This window comes from Lotus japonicus, chromosome 1, assembly GCF_012489685.1.
Source record: "Lotus japonicus ecotype B-129 chromosome 1, LjGifu_v1.2".
NCBI lineage: Eukaryota > Viridiplantae > Streptophyta > Magnoliopsida > Fabales > Fabaceae > Lotus > Lotus japonicus.
The window spans coordinates 94,873,446-94,886,255 of record NC_080041.1 but is presented as its reverse complement, the minus strand read 5'-3'; the positions used below and the strand labels follow the sequence as shown (position 1 = coordinate 94,886,255).

Here is a 12,810-nt window from a genome sequence, read left to right as displayed (position 1 = left end):
ATCTTTCAAGTGGACAAAACATAAATTGGTCCTTCAAAGATAATATTTGGGGCACTACTCTATTTTGGTGCAACTTTCAGTGGAACAGTGTTCAAAAGACCGTTGATATTTATAAGTCCAAAGATGATTTTTACTGTGCACGACAATGTTGGCGAAGTATAAGACCAGATGGAATCTATTTTTACGAGGGAGAATATAATAAAGGAAGATGGATAAAGAGATATTCATGGTGAAGCTCTAAACCATTAGTTAGTTTTCTACCTCAAGGGAAAATGAAAATAAAAACTAATTAGCATTATGAACTATGTTATATGAATGAATACAATACTTTATTCTTATTAATAAAACTTGACTCGTGCCTTGCACGGGGAATTGAATTTTGAATGAAAGTTTAAAATTTGTTGATTAAATATTGATTAATTTTATTGGTTAATCAAAGTGATGTGGTTTGGTTTTATTTTATTTCAGTATTTCTGCACATTTGTTATTGTTTCTTTTTTATTGAAGCATAAAGTTTTTTGAGAAAATAAATAGACCATTGTTGACGTAGTTGTTGCTGCAAAGCACAGTGTTTTAGGGGCAAATTTATGAGATCGATATGTGAAAATAGAACAAAACTTTTGAATAATGGTAAATGTTCGATTGTGGTGTAAATGTAATGTAGCCGAAAAAAACGTGAGGTTACACTTTAAAACTGCCAAAACTCAATATTGTTAAATGACATCATTTGGGCATCATTCTCGAGCTCCCAACTAATTAGCATTATGAACTATGTTATATGAATGAATACAATACTTTATTCTTATTAATAAAATGACATTTTCCTATATTTATTCTCATTTATTGTTCCTACGACTATTACTTTCAAAAAATTATTTCTTCCAACTCTCTAAATAATATGTGTTCCTCCCATGTAAATCACAGTGACGAGAAGAATCATGAACTCTTATTTATGAAACACACAAAATAATTTCACCGTCAGTTCTATTCTTCCTTATATTTCACCGTCACTCAAATAAGTAGGTTTGCGCGATATGGAACGTCACGTCTGCAACATACAGTTGACATTAGCTTTTTTACAGATTTTTTTTCACAAAATTTGTTTAATGTACTTACAATTTATTGCGAATCTACGTGCGTATTCGAAATATTAAAAACTTATAACAAGAAAGTTGTAGAATAATTCAAAGAAAATTCACAGAAATATTTATAGGAAAATTTGCAAAATTATTTTCGTGATCTAATTGTAGCAATTTAAACCGCCACAAATAGCGAAACAATTTGTAATCCATGTGAAAACTCACATTAATTATAGTTTTGCAAATTTCCGATTGGATTGGGTTTAAGAATTATTTTTGAAATTAAATATAGCTAAATTGTGTTGATGTGTAATAACTTGTAGTATTTTCTATTGTTTGATCTTATTATTAATATTAAAAATACTAAACTTCAGCCAACATATAGAACAAGTGAAAAACAAGTAAGACGAGGCTTCAATTTTCTCTACCTAGTGTTGGATTTGAGATACACACACTAACACACGCAAGTAAGAGCAAGTGCACCCTAACGCAAAAGTAATATAGGAATAAAGTCTCAGTTATTGACCCCAAGAGACCAAATGATGACTAATTCCGGATGTGAATCATTGTCTAGGAAAATAAGAATTGTGTTTGTTGTGATCATACAAGTGAAATAAGAAGGAAAGTAAAGCAGAAAAGAATCAGATAAAAAGTCATCTACTGACACAAATCCAATGGTCGCAACATGCCTAACATCCAAGTCCTACGACTTTGATGACAAGGCTTGTCCTTTTTTTAATCAAAGGTTTTGGAATAAATATGTAAAGGGTTGTCAAACGACACATGAGAATAAATCTCAAAGAGCGATATCATAATGCAAATACATAAGTAAAATGAGGACAAGCATTGCTCACTCAAGCTAAGAGCCTTACACGCCCAGCTAAACCATCATGTAAAAACCCTCAAGCTCGTAAAAAAAACCCTCCAAAAACCTCAAAATTAATAGAGAAACCAATTGACTTCTGAGCGAAAATAAGTTTTATCGTCCTTTCTACACAACGCTCTGATCAACACAACTAAAAAATGGTCAAATCAAAAGCTCTAATAATATGGAGAGAAGAGGAAGACTCTTGAAGACCCCAAACAAATAGTAGCATAAGCTAAAGCAGATGAGCAATTGATGGAACCATTGAGGGATGGTGGTGGAAGCAGACCCAAGAGGAGCAAACCATCGGTGGGAGGTGTAAACCGTGATAGGACCTAAAGTTGATGCTTGTAGGAGGTGACTGGTGCCTGGCATCACGAACGATAGAGCCAAGGTGAGGGAGGATTGGACTGGGCGAGCCCCCTCGTCATAATAGCACAATGAAGTCTCGTTTTCTCAGTAAAGTAGAATTTTTTTCTCTCAGTTAATGAAAGACATAAGACTTGTCCTTTTTTTTTTGGTCAATAGAAACATAAGGCTTGTCCTGAAGCAGTGGTTATTGATAGTGAATCTGGCCTAATCAATCAAGCTTCTAGAAAGCCCAAAAGAAAAATACCAAAAGCCAAATAGATGCATAATTTTGTTTAAAATGTAGTGTGGTATAGAGTTTAGATAATAACTTTTGGTTATAGAATACTCTCTATTTTTAGAATGGTGTCACTTGTATGGTCATTCATACTTTATGGATAGTAGTTACCTCAATAAATCGTAATTAATTATCAAGAAAAATCAATAAATTGTAATCAATATCAATCAATCATCATCAATATATATTAGAAAAGAAGAACTTCTATCAAGACTGATTTAGTGACGTGTCATTCTCACGTTAATTCGTCGTGACGTGTCATTCTCACGTTAATTCTCATAAAAAAATACATTTTTAAATTTTAGATTTGATTAGGATTTATATTGTTTATTTCTTGATTTATCTTATGAGTTTTTTATTGTGATTTGCTAGATTTTGATAGTTTTTATCTATATTTATTTAGTACCTTTTTTAAATTTTAGATTTGATTAGGATTTAGGTTGTTTATTTCATGATTTTATCTTAATTTATCTTATTATTTATTTTTAGAGTATTAATTAATTTTTATGGTATTTTTATTGAATTTTCGAATTTTTAATTAATTCAGGATTTTATGAGTTTTTACTGTGATTTGCTAGATTTTTGTAGTTTTTATCTATCTTTATTAATTACCTTTTCAAATTTTAGATTTGATTTGGATTCCAAAACAGATATTGAAACCGAATTTTAAAATATTTGCCCTAATTATCTAAGATTTAAACAAACACGCATAATCACATTCATGATTAATTGATATATCAAATACAATAGACATATTTGCCGGGAAAAAAAACACTAGTTAACCTATAATTTAAAATATGCAGAAAGTTGAGCTTCCTGATCACCATTCTTTTCTTGTCAATTTTACTTTCCTAGATGATTATCACCTTGAATTCGGTACAATCATTGGTGGGATGCCAATAAACCTTCATAGTTCAACTCAACCAAAATTTTAACTGCATGGCTTTTCAATAATCAAGTAAATATATCTTTATAGGTTTTATTTCTCTCTAAACTCTCTTTTACTGCAACTCTGTTTGGGTGGTTGTCGCGCCTCCTCCTTTCCGGCACGGCAGCAACCCCTTGTTTCCTCGTCTTTCCTTGTTATGCTTCTTCTCGGGTTCGTTCTCCTCTGATTCTCGTCCCCTCGGTTCGATCTTTTCGCATACCTCTCTGCATCTTCTTCCCTCCCTAGTGCGCCACCACCTTTGCTCTTGTTGATCCATATCTACTTACTCCCGCTCAGTGGGTATCATATCTCACTCTGTATGTTGGTGACGGCGGTAGATCTCTAGTGCCCCTTTGTTTCTAGCTCGCGGGGTTGATGGATGGTGTGGCTTTTTGTGTGGTGCAGCGGGTATCTCGGTTCGATTTTTGATGCTCAGTTCCGGGGTTTTGGTGTGTCGTCTAAGGTCGTTGGTAGTGGTTCTAGGCTGGCTGTAGATCCGAGAATTCAACTGCGGACCCGGGTTCCTTGGGACTCTTCTAGCTTCTGATGGTGTTTGTTTTACCTCTTCTCCTCTTTGAGCTGGCGTTCGTGTCGTCGTGCTCTGCTGTTTGAGGTGTGGTTTTGGAACTGCAACAGAGGGGGCGTTCCCTCTTTCAGCATTGATCAGCATGCTCTCTGTGACGCCAAGTTATGGAGAGAGCTTCGGCTGTGTTGGTAGGTTTCTTCCTAAGGGTCTATGTGTGTTGCGGATGCAGACGCGGAGTTGGTGTGGCCGCCAGATGCTGGTTGATGTTTGTTTTATGTTTTGTTATTTTGTTTCTTGTCAGTTGTGGTTTCCCTTACGTTATTCTCAACCCTATGGCGCATTGGTTGGTTTTTGTTGTTGGGGTTTTAGTTTGCTCGGCCAGTTTGGGTTTTTGTTTTGCAGGTGTCGAGCGGCATGATAGGATCTTTGATTCGTCGTTGTTTTTTCAACTTTAATGTGAACTTTTTTAGTGAGTAGACGCTTGGGGGTTTATAGCACACTTGTGTGCTTGTGGTTTTATCGAGGTTTTTGGGAGGTTATTGTTGTAGTGGTTGTGATTTTACCAACTTTATGTAGTTAGGTGATTGTAACAATGTTGAGAGGGGTTGTTTCTCAACAATTTATATGTATTATCATATTTTTTTTTCCAAAAAAAAAAATCAAGTAAATTGCAGCATCTCCACAATGTCCAAAATGTGTTTCATAGTAATGTCAAAGGAGGAAGATACTCAAACGAAAATGAAAGAAAACAAGCATCAGGAGGACAAAGGTGAAGGTAGAAGAGTGGTTCAATTCTGACATTTACGATGGTGGCCAGCTTAACTCAGTCACCATCGGAGGATGACCAAATTTCAGTTAATTGATGCTAAGGATGGTGACTTGTGGTTGTTGAGGGTGAATGCTAACAATGGCATGGCGATGCTTCGTTGATGACTGTGGTGACGATACAAGGGTAAGTGTTTTGGACATCTTACACTACCAAACGGAGAAAGTATAAGCATGTCATAGGAATTTACCAAAAGCCTTATTCCATAACAACAACAAAAGTCTTATCCCATCAAGTTGTTATAACTTATAACCATCATATTTTAAAAAGAAATTTAGAGGTATGATATATATTAGAATTAGGAAGACCTAACTCAACTCAAAAGCTAGCTCAAGAGTTGATGTTGCTCTACCATTTATAAACACTTGTTTAGCCATATCTCTAGCCAATGTGAGACTCTTCTAACACACTCCCTCACGCCCAGGGCTGGACGTCTGGAGCGTGGAATTAACATCAACGGGTGATCCAAATATGGGAGGTCTCCACAACAAATGGATATAGGATAGACTCGGATACCATATTAGAATTAGGAACACCTAACTCAACCCAAAAGCTAGCTCAATTGAGGGTTGCTCTACCTTTTATAAACACTTGATTGACCATATCTCTAGCCTAGGTAGGACTTCTAACAATATACATCTCCCAGTTAAGGTCATATTTCACAATCTTCAAGAAACATGTGTGGAGGCATGATTATGAACGGTTGAAACAGCAGATAGTTACCTAAGAGCTCAAAGGAAAACAAAAAATTCTAAAATTTAGACTGTCTGCCGTAACTTTATTTGGATTGCATTGCTGAATATGCTCATTTCAGGAATTCAACTGATAATCTACCTAGATTTAAATAGAAATTTTATTGAAATGAAACTTTCCAAAAAATACTCTCAGAAATGAAGAAACTGTTGAAAGTTTTCCTTGAAAGGGCAGTACCATTTGCGCTGAATAATCATCATGCACTGATTGTAAAAGTTACTTCATAGCTAACATTATAACTAAGTGGGGGAGAGAGAGAGAGAGAGAGATATGCCACTGAAGAAAACTGCTAATGGAAACACACTGGAAAGGAAACAAAAAACCGTTTGAACATGAAATAAACAAGTTCTATTCATGGTTTTCAACCGTGGCTCTTGATTCTCATGATCTCTAGAAAAAACAAAGATAGCACTTAAGTATTCATTCAACATAATTGGTACAGAAAAACTGGTCACATAGTGTTCTGGATAATTATTTTATAAAAGAAATATTTCTTCACTGTGAAATGTCAAGTACCTATAAATTTGATATGGCACATTCTGCTGAACCAGCTGATTTATACATTGACGACGTTTTCTTCATACCATTTGTATGTATCAACAAGCCCATCCTTGAGTGAGACTTTTGCTGTCCAACCAAGGCCAGCAAGTTTGGAGCTATCCATCAGCTTTCTTGGAGTCCCATCAGGCTTAGTAGTATCCCAAACAAGATCCCCCTCAAAACCCACCACTTCCTTCATCAATTCAGCTAATTCCTTAATAGTAACCTCCTTTCCACTCCCTACATTCAAGTGCTCAAGTCCACTGTACTTCTCCATCATAAAGACAACCGCATCTGCCAAATCATCAACATGCAGAAACTCCCTTAATGGACTCCCTGTCCCCCACACCACCACCTCCTTGGCACCTTTGACCTTTGCCTCATGAAACCTTCTCATCAAAGCAGGTAAAACATGTGAATTCTCAGGATGAAAATTATCATTCCATCCGTATAAGTTGGTGGGCATTCCTGAAATTGCATCCCACTTGTACTGAATTCTGTAAGCCTGACACATTTTGATCCCGGCAATCTTGGCAATCGCATACCATTCATTTGTGGGCTCTAAGGGGCCAGTAAGCAAAGCATCTTCAGGGATAGGTTGGGGTGCAAATTTGGGGTAAATGCAAGAGGAACCCAAAAACAGTAGCTTCTTAGCACCGTTGCGATGAGCGGAATCAATGATATTGGTCTGGATTTGGAGGTTGATGGAAATGAAATCAGCAGGGTATGTGTTGTTAGCATGGATGCCGCCAACTTTGGCAGCAGCTACAATGACAAACTCAGGCTTCGTAGCTGCAAAGAAGGCTTCAACATCAGCCTGGCGAGTCAGATCAAGCTCAGAATGAGATCTCAAGATTACATTAGTGAACCCAAGCTGGGTAAGCCTACGAACAATGGCCGAGCCAACAAGACCCCGGTGGCCAGCCACGAAAACCTTAGCCGATTTGTCAGCTAGAAATGAATTTGATGACAATGCCGCTGCAAATACACAAAAAGAAGAACTCACAAACTCAGATATTCAAAATCTAAGAAAGAAATTACTCTCATTTTGGCTATTTTGCCAGAATGAGTTACCACTTAGCACTGTTTTTTCTTTGTTGACTCTAGGACCACTAAGACTGATCTAAAAACCACCTTTGAATCTGGTCAAATTGCGGTCGACTTCTGTCAAATTTTTCAGTGTATAACTTTACAAATTAAGAGATTCAAATTCAAGTTTCAAATTTCAATGCATAACTTTACACATGAATGAAGAGAAGAAAGTACCATTGTTGTCTTGGCTTCCCATGTCTAGTGTTTGTAGCAAGGTTAGTATTGAGCTTCCAATCCCAAATCAAAACCCTGAAACGAATCAACAACAGGAACTATAAAATCAACAAGTTACCATAAAGAACAAAGCAGAACAAGCTACGAATCGACGAACGGCACATTCCGATGACCGATTCAAACGTGAAGAGAAACCCACTTCCAAAACGACGAAACGAAACCTGGGCGAAGAAATTGAAAGCTGTTGTTGAGAGGAACGAATGGGTTTGGTGGTCAAGGAGGATCCGATTCCGAGCCAATGGCGGAGACGCCGGCCTGAAGTTCACACCGGTGAATTGAGGTCCGGTAATGAAGCTCAGATCTGATGGATTCCGGCGAGATCGAATCAGGATCCCTTGTGTTTTCGCTTTGCTCTCACTTTTATTGCTATTTTTTTCTCTTGCACATGGAACCTTATAATTAATGTTTTTCTTATAATGTAGAACAAAAAATGAGTGATAAATATGTAATCTAAGGAAGAAAATTGGAAAATAAATAATATATTTTAAACCAATATTATTTACATTTCTTAATATACCTATTTTTTCTCTTCTTTAAAAATTATTTTGAAAGAGATGAGGTACTTTAATTGTAATTCCAATCATTTATTGTAGCATATTTGAAAAGTACAAAGCTTATTTCAAGATCTTTCTTTCCACTTTGTCAAATTCTCCAGTAATGTAGTACCATGTGCTTAATTTTTAAAATTTAACAATTAAATTTTAATAAATATTATTTATTTTTAGAAATAAAGTCCACTTGTCATTTTTTCAATGTAGAGCATGACAAAATGGGGCATAAGGAATGTTTTTTCCATTTAAAAATAGGCATATAATTCTTGATGTGTGCTTACCAAACACACATGACAAAGTTATTGGAATTCCGGCTCAAGTGAGGACTAAAAAGCTTGTTGTTATGTTATTTTCTTTAATACACTTCAATGAGGGATTAAAATAAATTTTCACTCATTTACGGGAGAAATCTAGCATGGACCAGTTTAAAGAGTGGTTCATAGATGGACCATGTAGTAAAAAGTTTAAAATCAAAAGTACCATCAATGGATAAAATTATATCAAAAATTATCCATAATCTCATTTTTTCATCTTCTTCGACGATGGCAGTGGAGTAACTAGATGGGGTGCCCGGTTCAACGAAGAAAGACGGTGGTGGAAGCTTCTAGTGACAGGGACGACGGTGAAGACAAAGCAATGGTTGAGCTCGTTGATACTAAGATAAGGAGCACAATTTTAGGGGAGGAAACTCATATTCGAAGATAAGGAACCCATATCTGAAGATAGGATACCCGGATTTAAGGAGAAGAACTCAGATATGAGGAGAAGAAACTCATATCAACCCATCAATAATCATGCGCATGGAAACAATTCATTTTCTACTTTTGGTGCAATCTTCCTCTATAAATCGCATTTCTCTTCCCCTTTGTTCATTATGTTCTCCTTATTGCGACTCCTCGAAAAAAGAATCGTAGGCTTGCGCGACCGTGGAGAGAGAAGGTGCAGCCTTGCGCCGCCGCGAAACATACGAGGTGGAAGACAACCTTGCACCGACGTGGGGGAAGAAATCACGAGCTTAACGTCGTCGTTGGGGATAAAACCTGGCTTCGTGCTGCCGCAAGAAGGGGATAATCCTCCATGATCATTGACTTCATCGTCGGTACAAGAAGGAAAAGAAGAGGTGGAGTTGCACTGGTACTGGTTCGGATTCAACATTGTCCTCATGGTTTGAAGGAGGTTGGAGTGGATCCTAAATGGGTGAGTGTCGATCTGTAGAAGTGGATGAAAATGTAGTGGTGCTCAATCACGACGCTCCTCACCATTCTCACTAGTTCTCAATTGTCTCACATTCAAACCCTAATTTCATCCATTTCCCAATGCTTCTTAAGTTGCTCATGTTCATTTGATTTTGATAAATTTTGTGTGGTAAGGAATCCTAACTACCTTCTCGCAAAGTAATGGAAAGTATGACTATGATTGTGCTATTATCCCATTTCTCGCTAAGGTTTTTAAGGTATCGAGTTCCATATACAAGTTTCCATTTTTGAACATCACAGGTTGGTGTGTCTCTCATTGATAACGGAGTGGACAACAATGGTGTTGGTTTTGATTTGGTTGGCGGAGGTGAGGGGACCAGCTCTGGTGGTTTGGCGTTTGGCTATGGGTGAGGAAAAGTGAAGGAGAAAGGTTGGAAAGTGATGTGTGTATGGCTCACTAGGATTATCAAACGAAGATTCATCTTCTTGTTGCTTACATATTTTATTGGGTTAAATTTGCATATAACGACTGAGGAGACATGGTGCGGGCGATGGAGGAATTGAATGAAGTTTTCTAGCGACAGTGAGGGTGATTGAAGGGAGAGATTATAGAAAAACACAGAGTTATTTTATAATCTTGACTTTTAATTATAGATTATGTCAGGACCATACTCACTAACATATTTTATGTTTTCCCAAATTGTTTAATATTATTCTTATTTTCTACGTCAATTAATTATTTCTTTTGACACATGTCACACATTGACATACCTTTCACTTATTTTCTCAACAATTAAATAATTCAAAAAGAAAAACTTATTTCTACTTATGGAAACTTTAAAGTGGCACTTTTGATAATTTGAATTAAATTGGGGGTAGGCAGGTAATAAGCCATCTTATTTATTTATATTTTGAATTATTTTAATCAGTTTAATGTCTCCTATTAATGACCACCTAAAATTTGTTTCCCACTTTCTATTTATTGGCCAATCAATTTTTTTTTTGAAAACCAATTTAAACCATTATTTTGACTAAAAAAACCACCTCAATGATGCCCAATCAAATTTAAAGGTGATTAAGTCCCATTTGAATGTTTCAAAAAATAAGTCTCATTAGAATTCTATTCACATGTTCTACTCAATTCAATGTACCAGATTGAAATGAAATTAAACTTAACTAGCCAATAAACAAGTGGGTTATCACAAATTTTAAATAAATATTTAAAGTCCACTTTGAAAAATCCCAAGCTCACTAACTGCACACATATATCGTGGCTATCTTTTTCTTTGTCTTTGCATTTAATAAATAATTTTTTTTTACTTCCCCTTGGAAGAACAAAAGTTTTCTGCAACTAATCATAAATCATTTTCAATACACCAAATTCAAATCCATTCTACCACATCGTTTTCTGGTTCACAAAGATACTTTGCATCGGTACAACACAAATATTTATGGAGCTTCAATCTTTTCTTCTCCTCCCTAACCCCATTGCCCAGGTATAAATAGTCATTCTCATGGACCTTTATTTCCATCTTCGTTCATGCTTTGTTTTCGGTATATCCTAGCTTTTTTTATGTTTTGGTTTCATTTGATCGTTCCTGTGATTATTTTTTGTATATCCTACTCATTGTTATATTCAATCTTCCCATGTTGTTTTTCCTATTTTGTTCTACCTTTGAGTGAGATGGTTTTGGTTTCTTTTAGCATGTCCTTTGTGTTTCTAGCATCCTCATCTCTCTCTCTTTTCATGTGATTATTATTTCCAGGAAGACTTCACTACTCCGTCGATGAACTACTCACAAACTGGACTAGAGTTCAAATGCTCATAACTAATGAACTTATTACTACGTAGAGACTGCAAGGCAGAAGAACTGGGATGACCAAGACGACTGTGCCAGAGACTCTGAGCTAGACCAGCAAACGGAAAAGACGGAGTGACTGGGTATAGGTCGCCAGGACTATTACATCTCATGAGTGGAATCCCCGTCTGAAAATCAATAACCGAAAAACCATATGGGTCAAAACAAACAGAAACATTGTTATCAGTAGTGAGTTGTCGCACAAAAATTAAGTTTTTAACAATTTGTGGTGTGTGCAAGACATGGGAAAGGGACAAAGGCTTGGTTTTATAAGAGGTAGGTAGGGTGGTGTGGCCAGAACCCTGAATTGGAATACCCTGTCCGCTACCAACATACAGTTTCTGATTAAGATGACTCAAATTAGAATAAGACGTGAGATTACCTGGTGATGCTGCTACATGAGATGATGCTCCAGTGTCCATGTACCAGGTGCTATCTGGAGGAGCAAGCGTCATGGTGTGCATGGCAGTGGCAAGATCAGTGGGCACGGAGGAGGTCGAAGCAGCATAAGCCTGAGGACGCGGGCCCAGAATGCCAGGTTGCCGAGGAGGAGCAGAAGGACGAGTCCACTGAGAAGTAGGATATGGGCACGGAGGCATGGCCCATGGAGGTGGAGCCCATCCCCAATGCTGGTAGGGGAAGTACTGGTGCTGAGGAGGCATCGGAGGATAGGAGCCCTAAGAGGTGCCACTGCGGGATCCTCCACCGTTTCCACGACTCCCACCACGACCCTTAGAGTTGTGGGATCGTGAACAGTTGGAGGTCCGGCGATCAGAACTCTGAGAAGAGGCATCAGAAGAACGCGGCTGAGTAGCAACATAAGCAGCATGAGACTCAGTGGGTTTCATCTTAGCTATACTGGCTTCCTCTAAGGTGAGCATGGAGCGAGCCTGATGAAAGGAGGGGAGCGGATTGCTCTAACGGATCAAAGTAGCAATACCCCTGTATGCATCGGTGAGGCCGGAGATGAGCTGCAGAACCAGACGATGATTGTTCACAGGAGCACCGACATCACGAAGCTGGTCAGAAAGCGTCTTCAGACGCTGGCAGTAGGCAGCGACGGTCGGGAATGCCTCCATGCGAACAGTAGAGAACTCCTGCTCGAGGGTGACTGCACGAGCGTTCTGATTGTCCTGAAACAGATCCGCTAGATGCGTCCAAGCAGTGAAGGCAGTGGAGCCAGGCTCCATGATAGTAGTCCTCAGGTCAACAGAGATGGTGGAATAAATCCACTGAAGGACCGTAGCATCCAAAGTGGCCCACTGCTCATAGGCAGGATCAGTCACTGGTGGAGGTGGTTTGTCCGCAGTAGGGACAATGTGATGCAAAACTCGGTGAGAACGAGCATGAATGCGGAACAGCTCCGCCCAGGTGCCATAGCGGTCAGTCTCCACGTCAAGAATAATAGGAATGTTATTCCTAATATTCGAAACGGCTAGGGCCGGGTGAAAATCTGATTTGGCCGGCGGGGCCGAAGGAGGAGCTGCGGAGGTAACCACCGGAGGAGTGGAGGAAGCATTGATGGAAGTGGAATCAGCCATGAGAATCAGCAGAAAAAATTAATAAGAATTTTTTTTTTTTTTACTGCTGAAGATGAACCGGGCGGTCTGGCCGGTTCAGGGCGAACCGGGCGGTCTGGGGCGCTGGGGCACGGATCCGGGGTGGAGGTGACCCACTAACACGCGGGTCGGGTTGCTGTGTTTGGCTGCTACACA

The 12,810-nt window shown here is 38.3% G+C and overlaps 2 protein-coding genes across 4 annotated transcripts; both read right to left on the bottom strand.

Moving 5' to 3' along the window:
- Window positions 1-5,948: 5,948 nt before the first annotated feature.
- Window positions 5,949-7,897, bottom strand: LOC130728014 (putative GDP-L-fucose synthase 2). Of its 3 annotated transcripts, none has more exons than XM_057579334.1 (3): window positions 7,651-7,897; window positions 7,430-7,504; window positions 5,949-7,141 (listed from the first exon to the last, which is right to left on the bottom strand). In XM_057579334.1, the coding sequence occupies exons 2-3, from the start codon at window positions 7,449-7,451 to the stop codon at window positions 6,180-6,182; spliced, it is 984 nt and encodes a 327-aa protein (XP_057435317.1). In that variant the 5' UTR covers window positions 7,452-7,504; window positions 7,651-7,897; the 3' UTR covers window positions 5,949-6,179. The 3 variants fall into 3 exon arrangements, with proteins under 3 accessions (XP_057435317.1, XP_057435318.1, XP_057435316.1); XM_057579335.1 differs by having other exon boundaries at window positions 7,587-7,883; XM_057579333.1 differs by having other exon boundaries at window positions 7,629-7,883.
- Window positions 7,898-12,012: 4,115 nt separating this feature from the next.
- On the bottom strand, window positions 12,013-12,636 carry LOC130713006 (uncharacterized). The gene has a single exon (XM_057562814.1). It carries the CDS (start codon window positions 12,634-12,636, stop codon window positions 12,013-12,015), a length of 624 nt encoding a protein of 207 aa, XP_057418797.1.
- Between the last annotated feature and the right edge of the window lie 174 nt (window positions 12,637-12,810).

What these genes read in the sequence shown, in the direction of transcription:
- LOC130728014 (XM_057579334.1), bottom strand. Translation starts at nt 7,451, where the DNA reads ATGGGAAGCCAAGACAACAATG. An exon ending in GGGAAGCCAAGACAACAATG is followed by an intron (nt 7,142 to 7,429) that starts GTACTTTCTTCT and finishes GTGTATTTGCAG; the next exon opens with CGGCATTGTCATCAAATTCA.
- LOC130713006 (XM_057562814.1), bottom strand. Translation starts at nt 12,636, where the DNA reads ATGGCTGATTCCACTTCCATCAATGCTTCCTCCACTCCTCCGGTGGTT.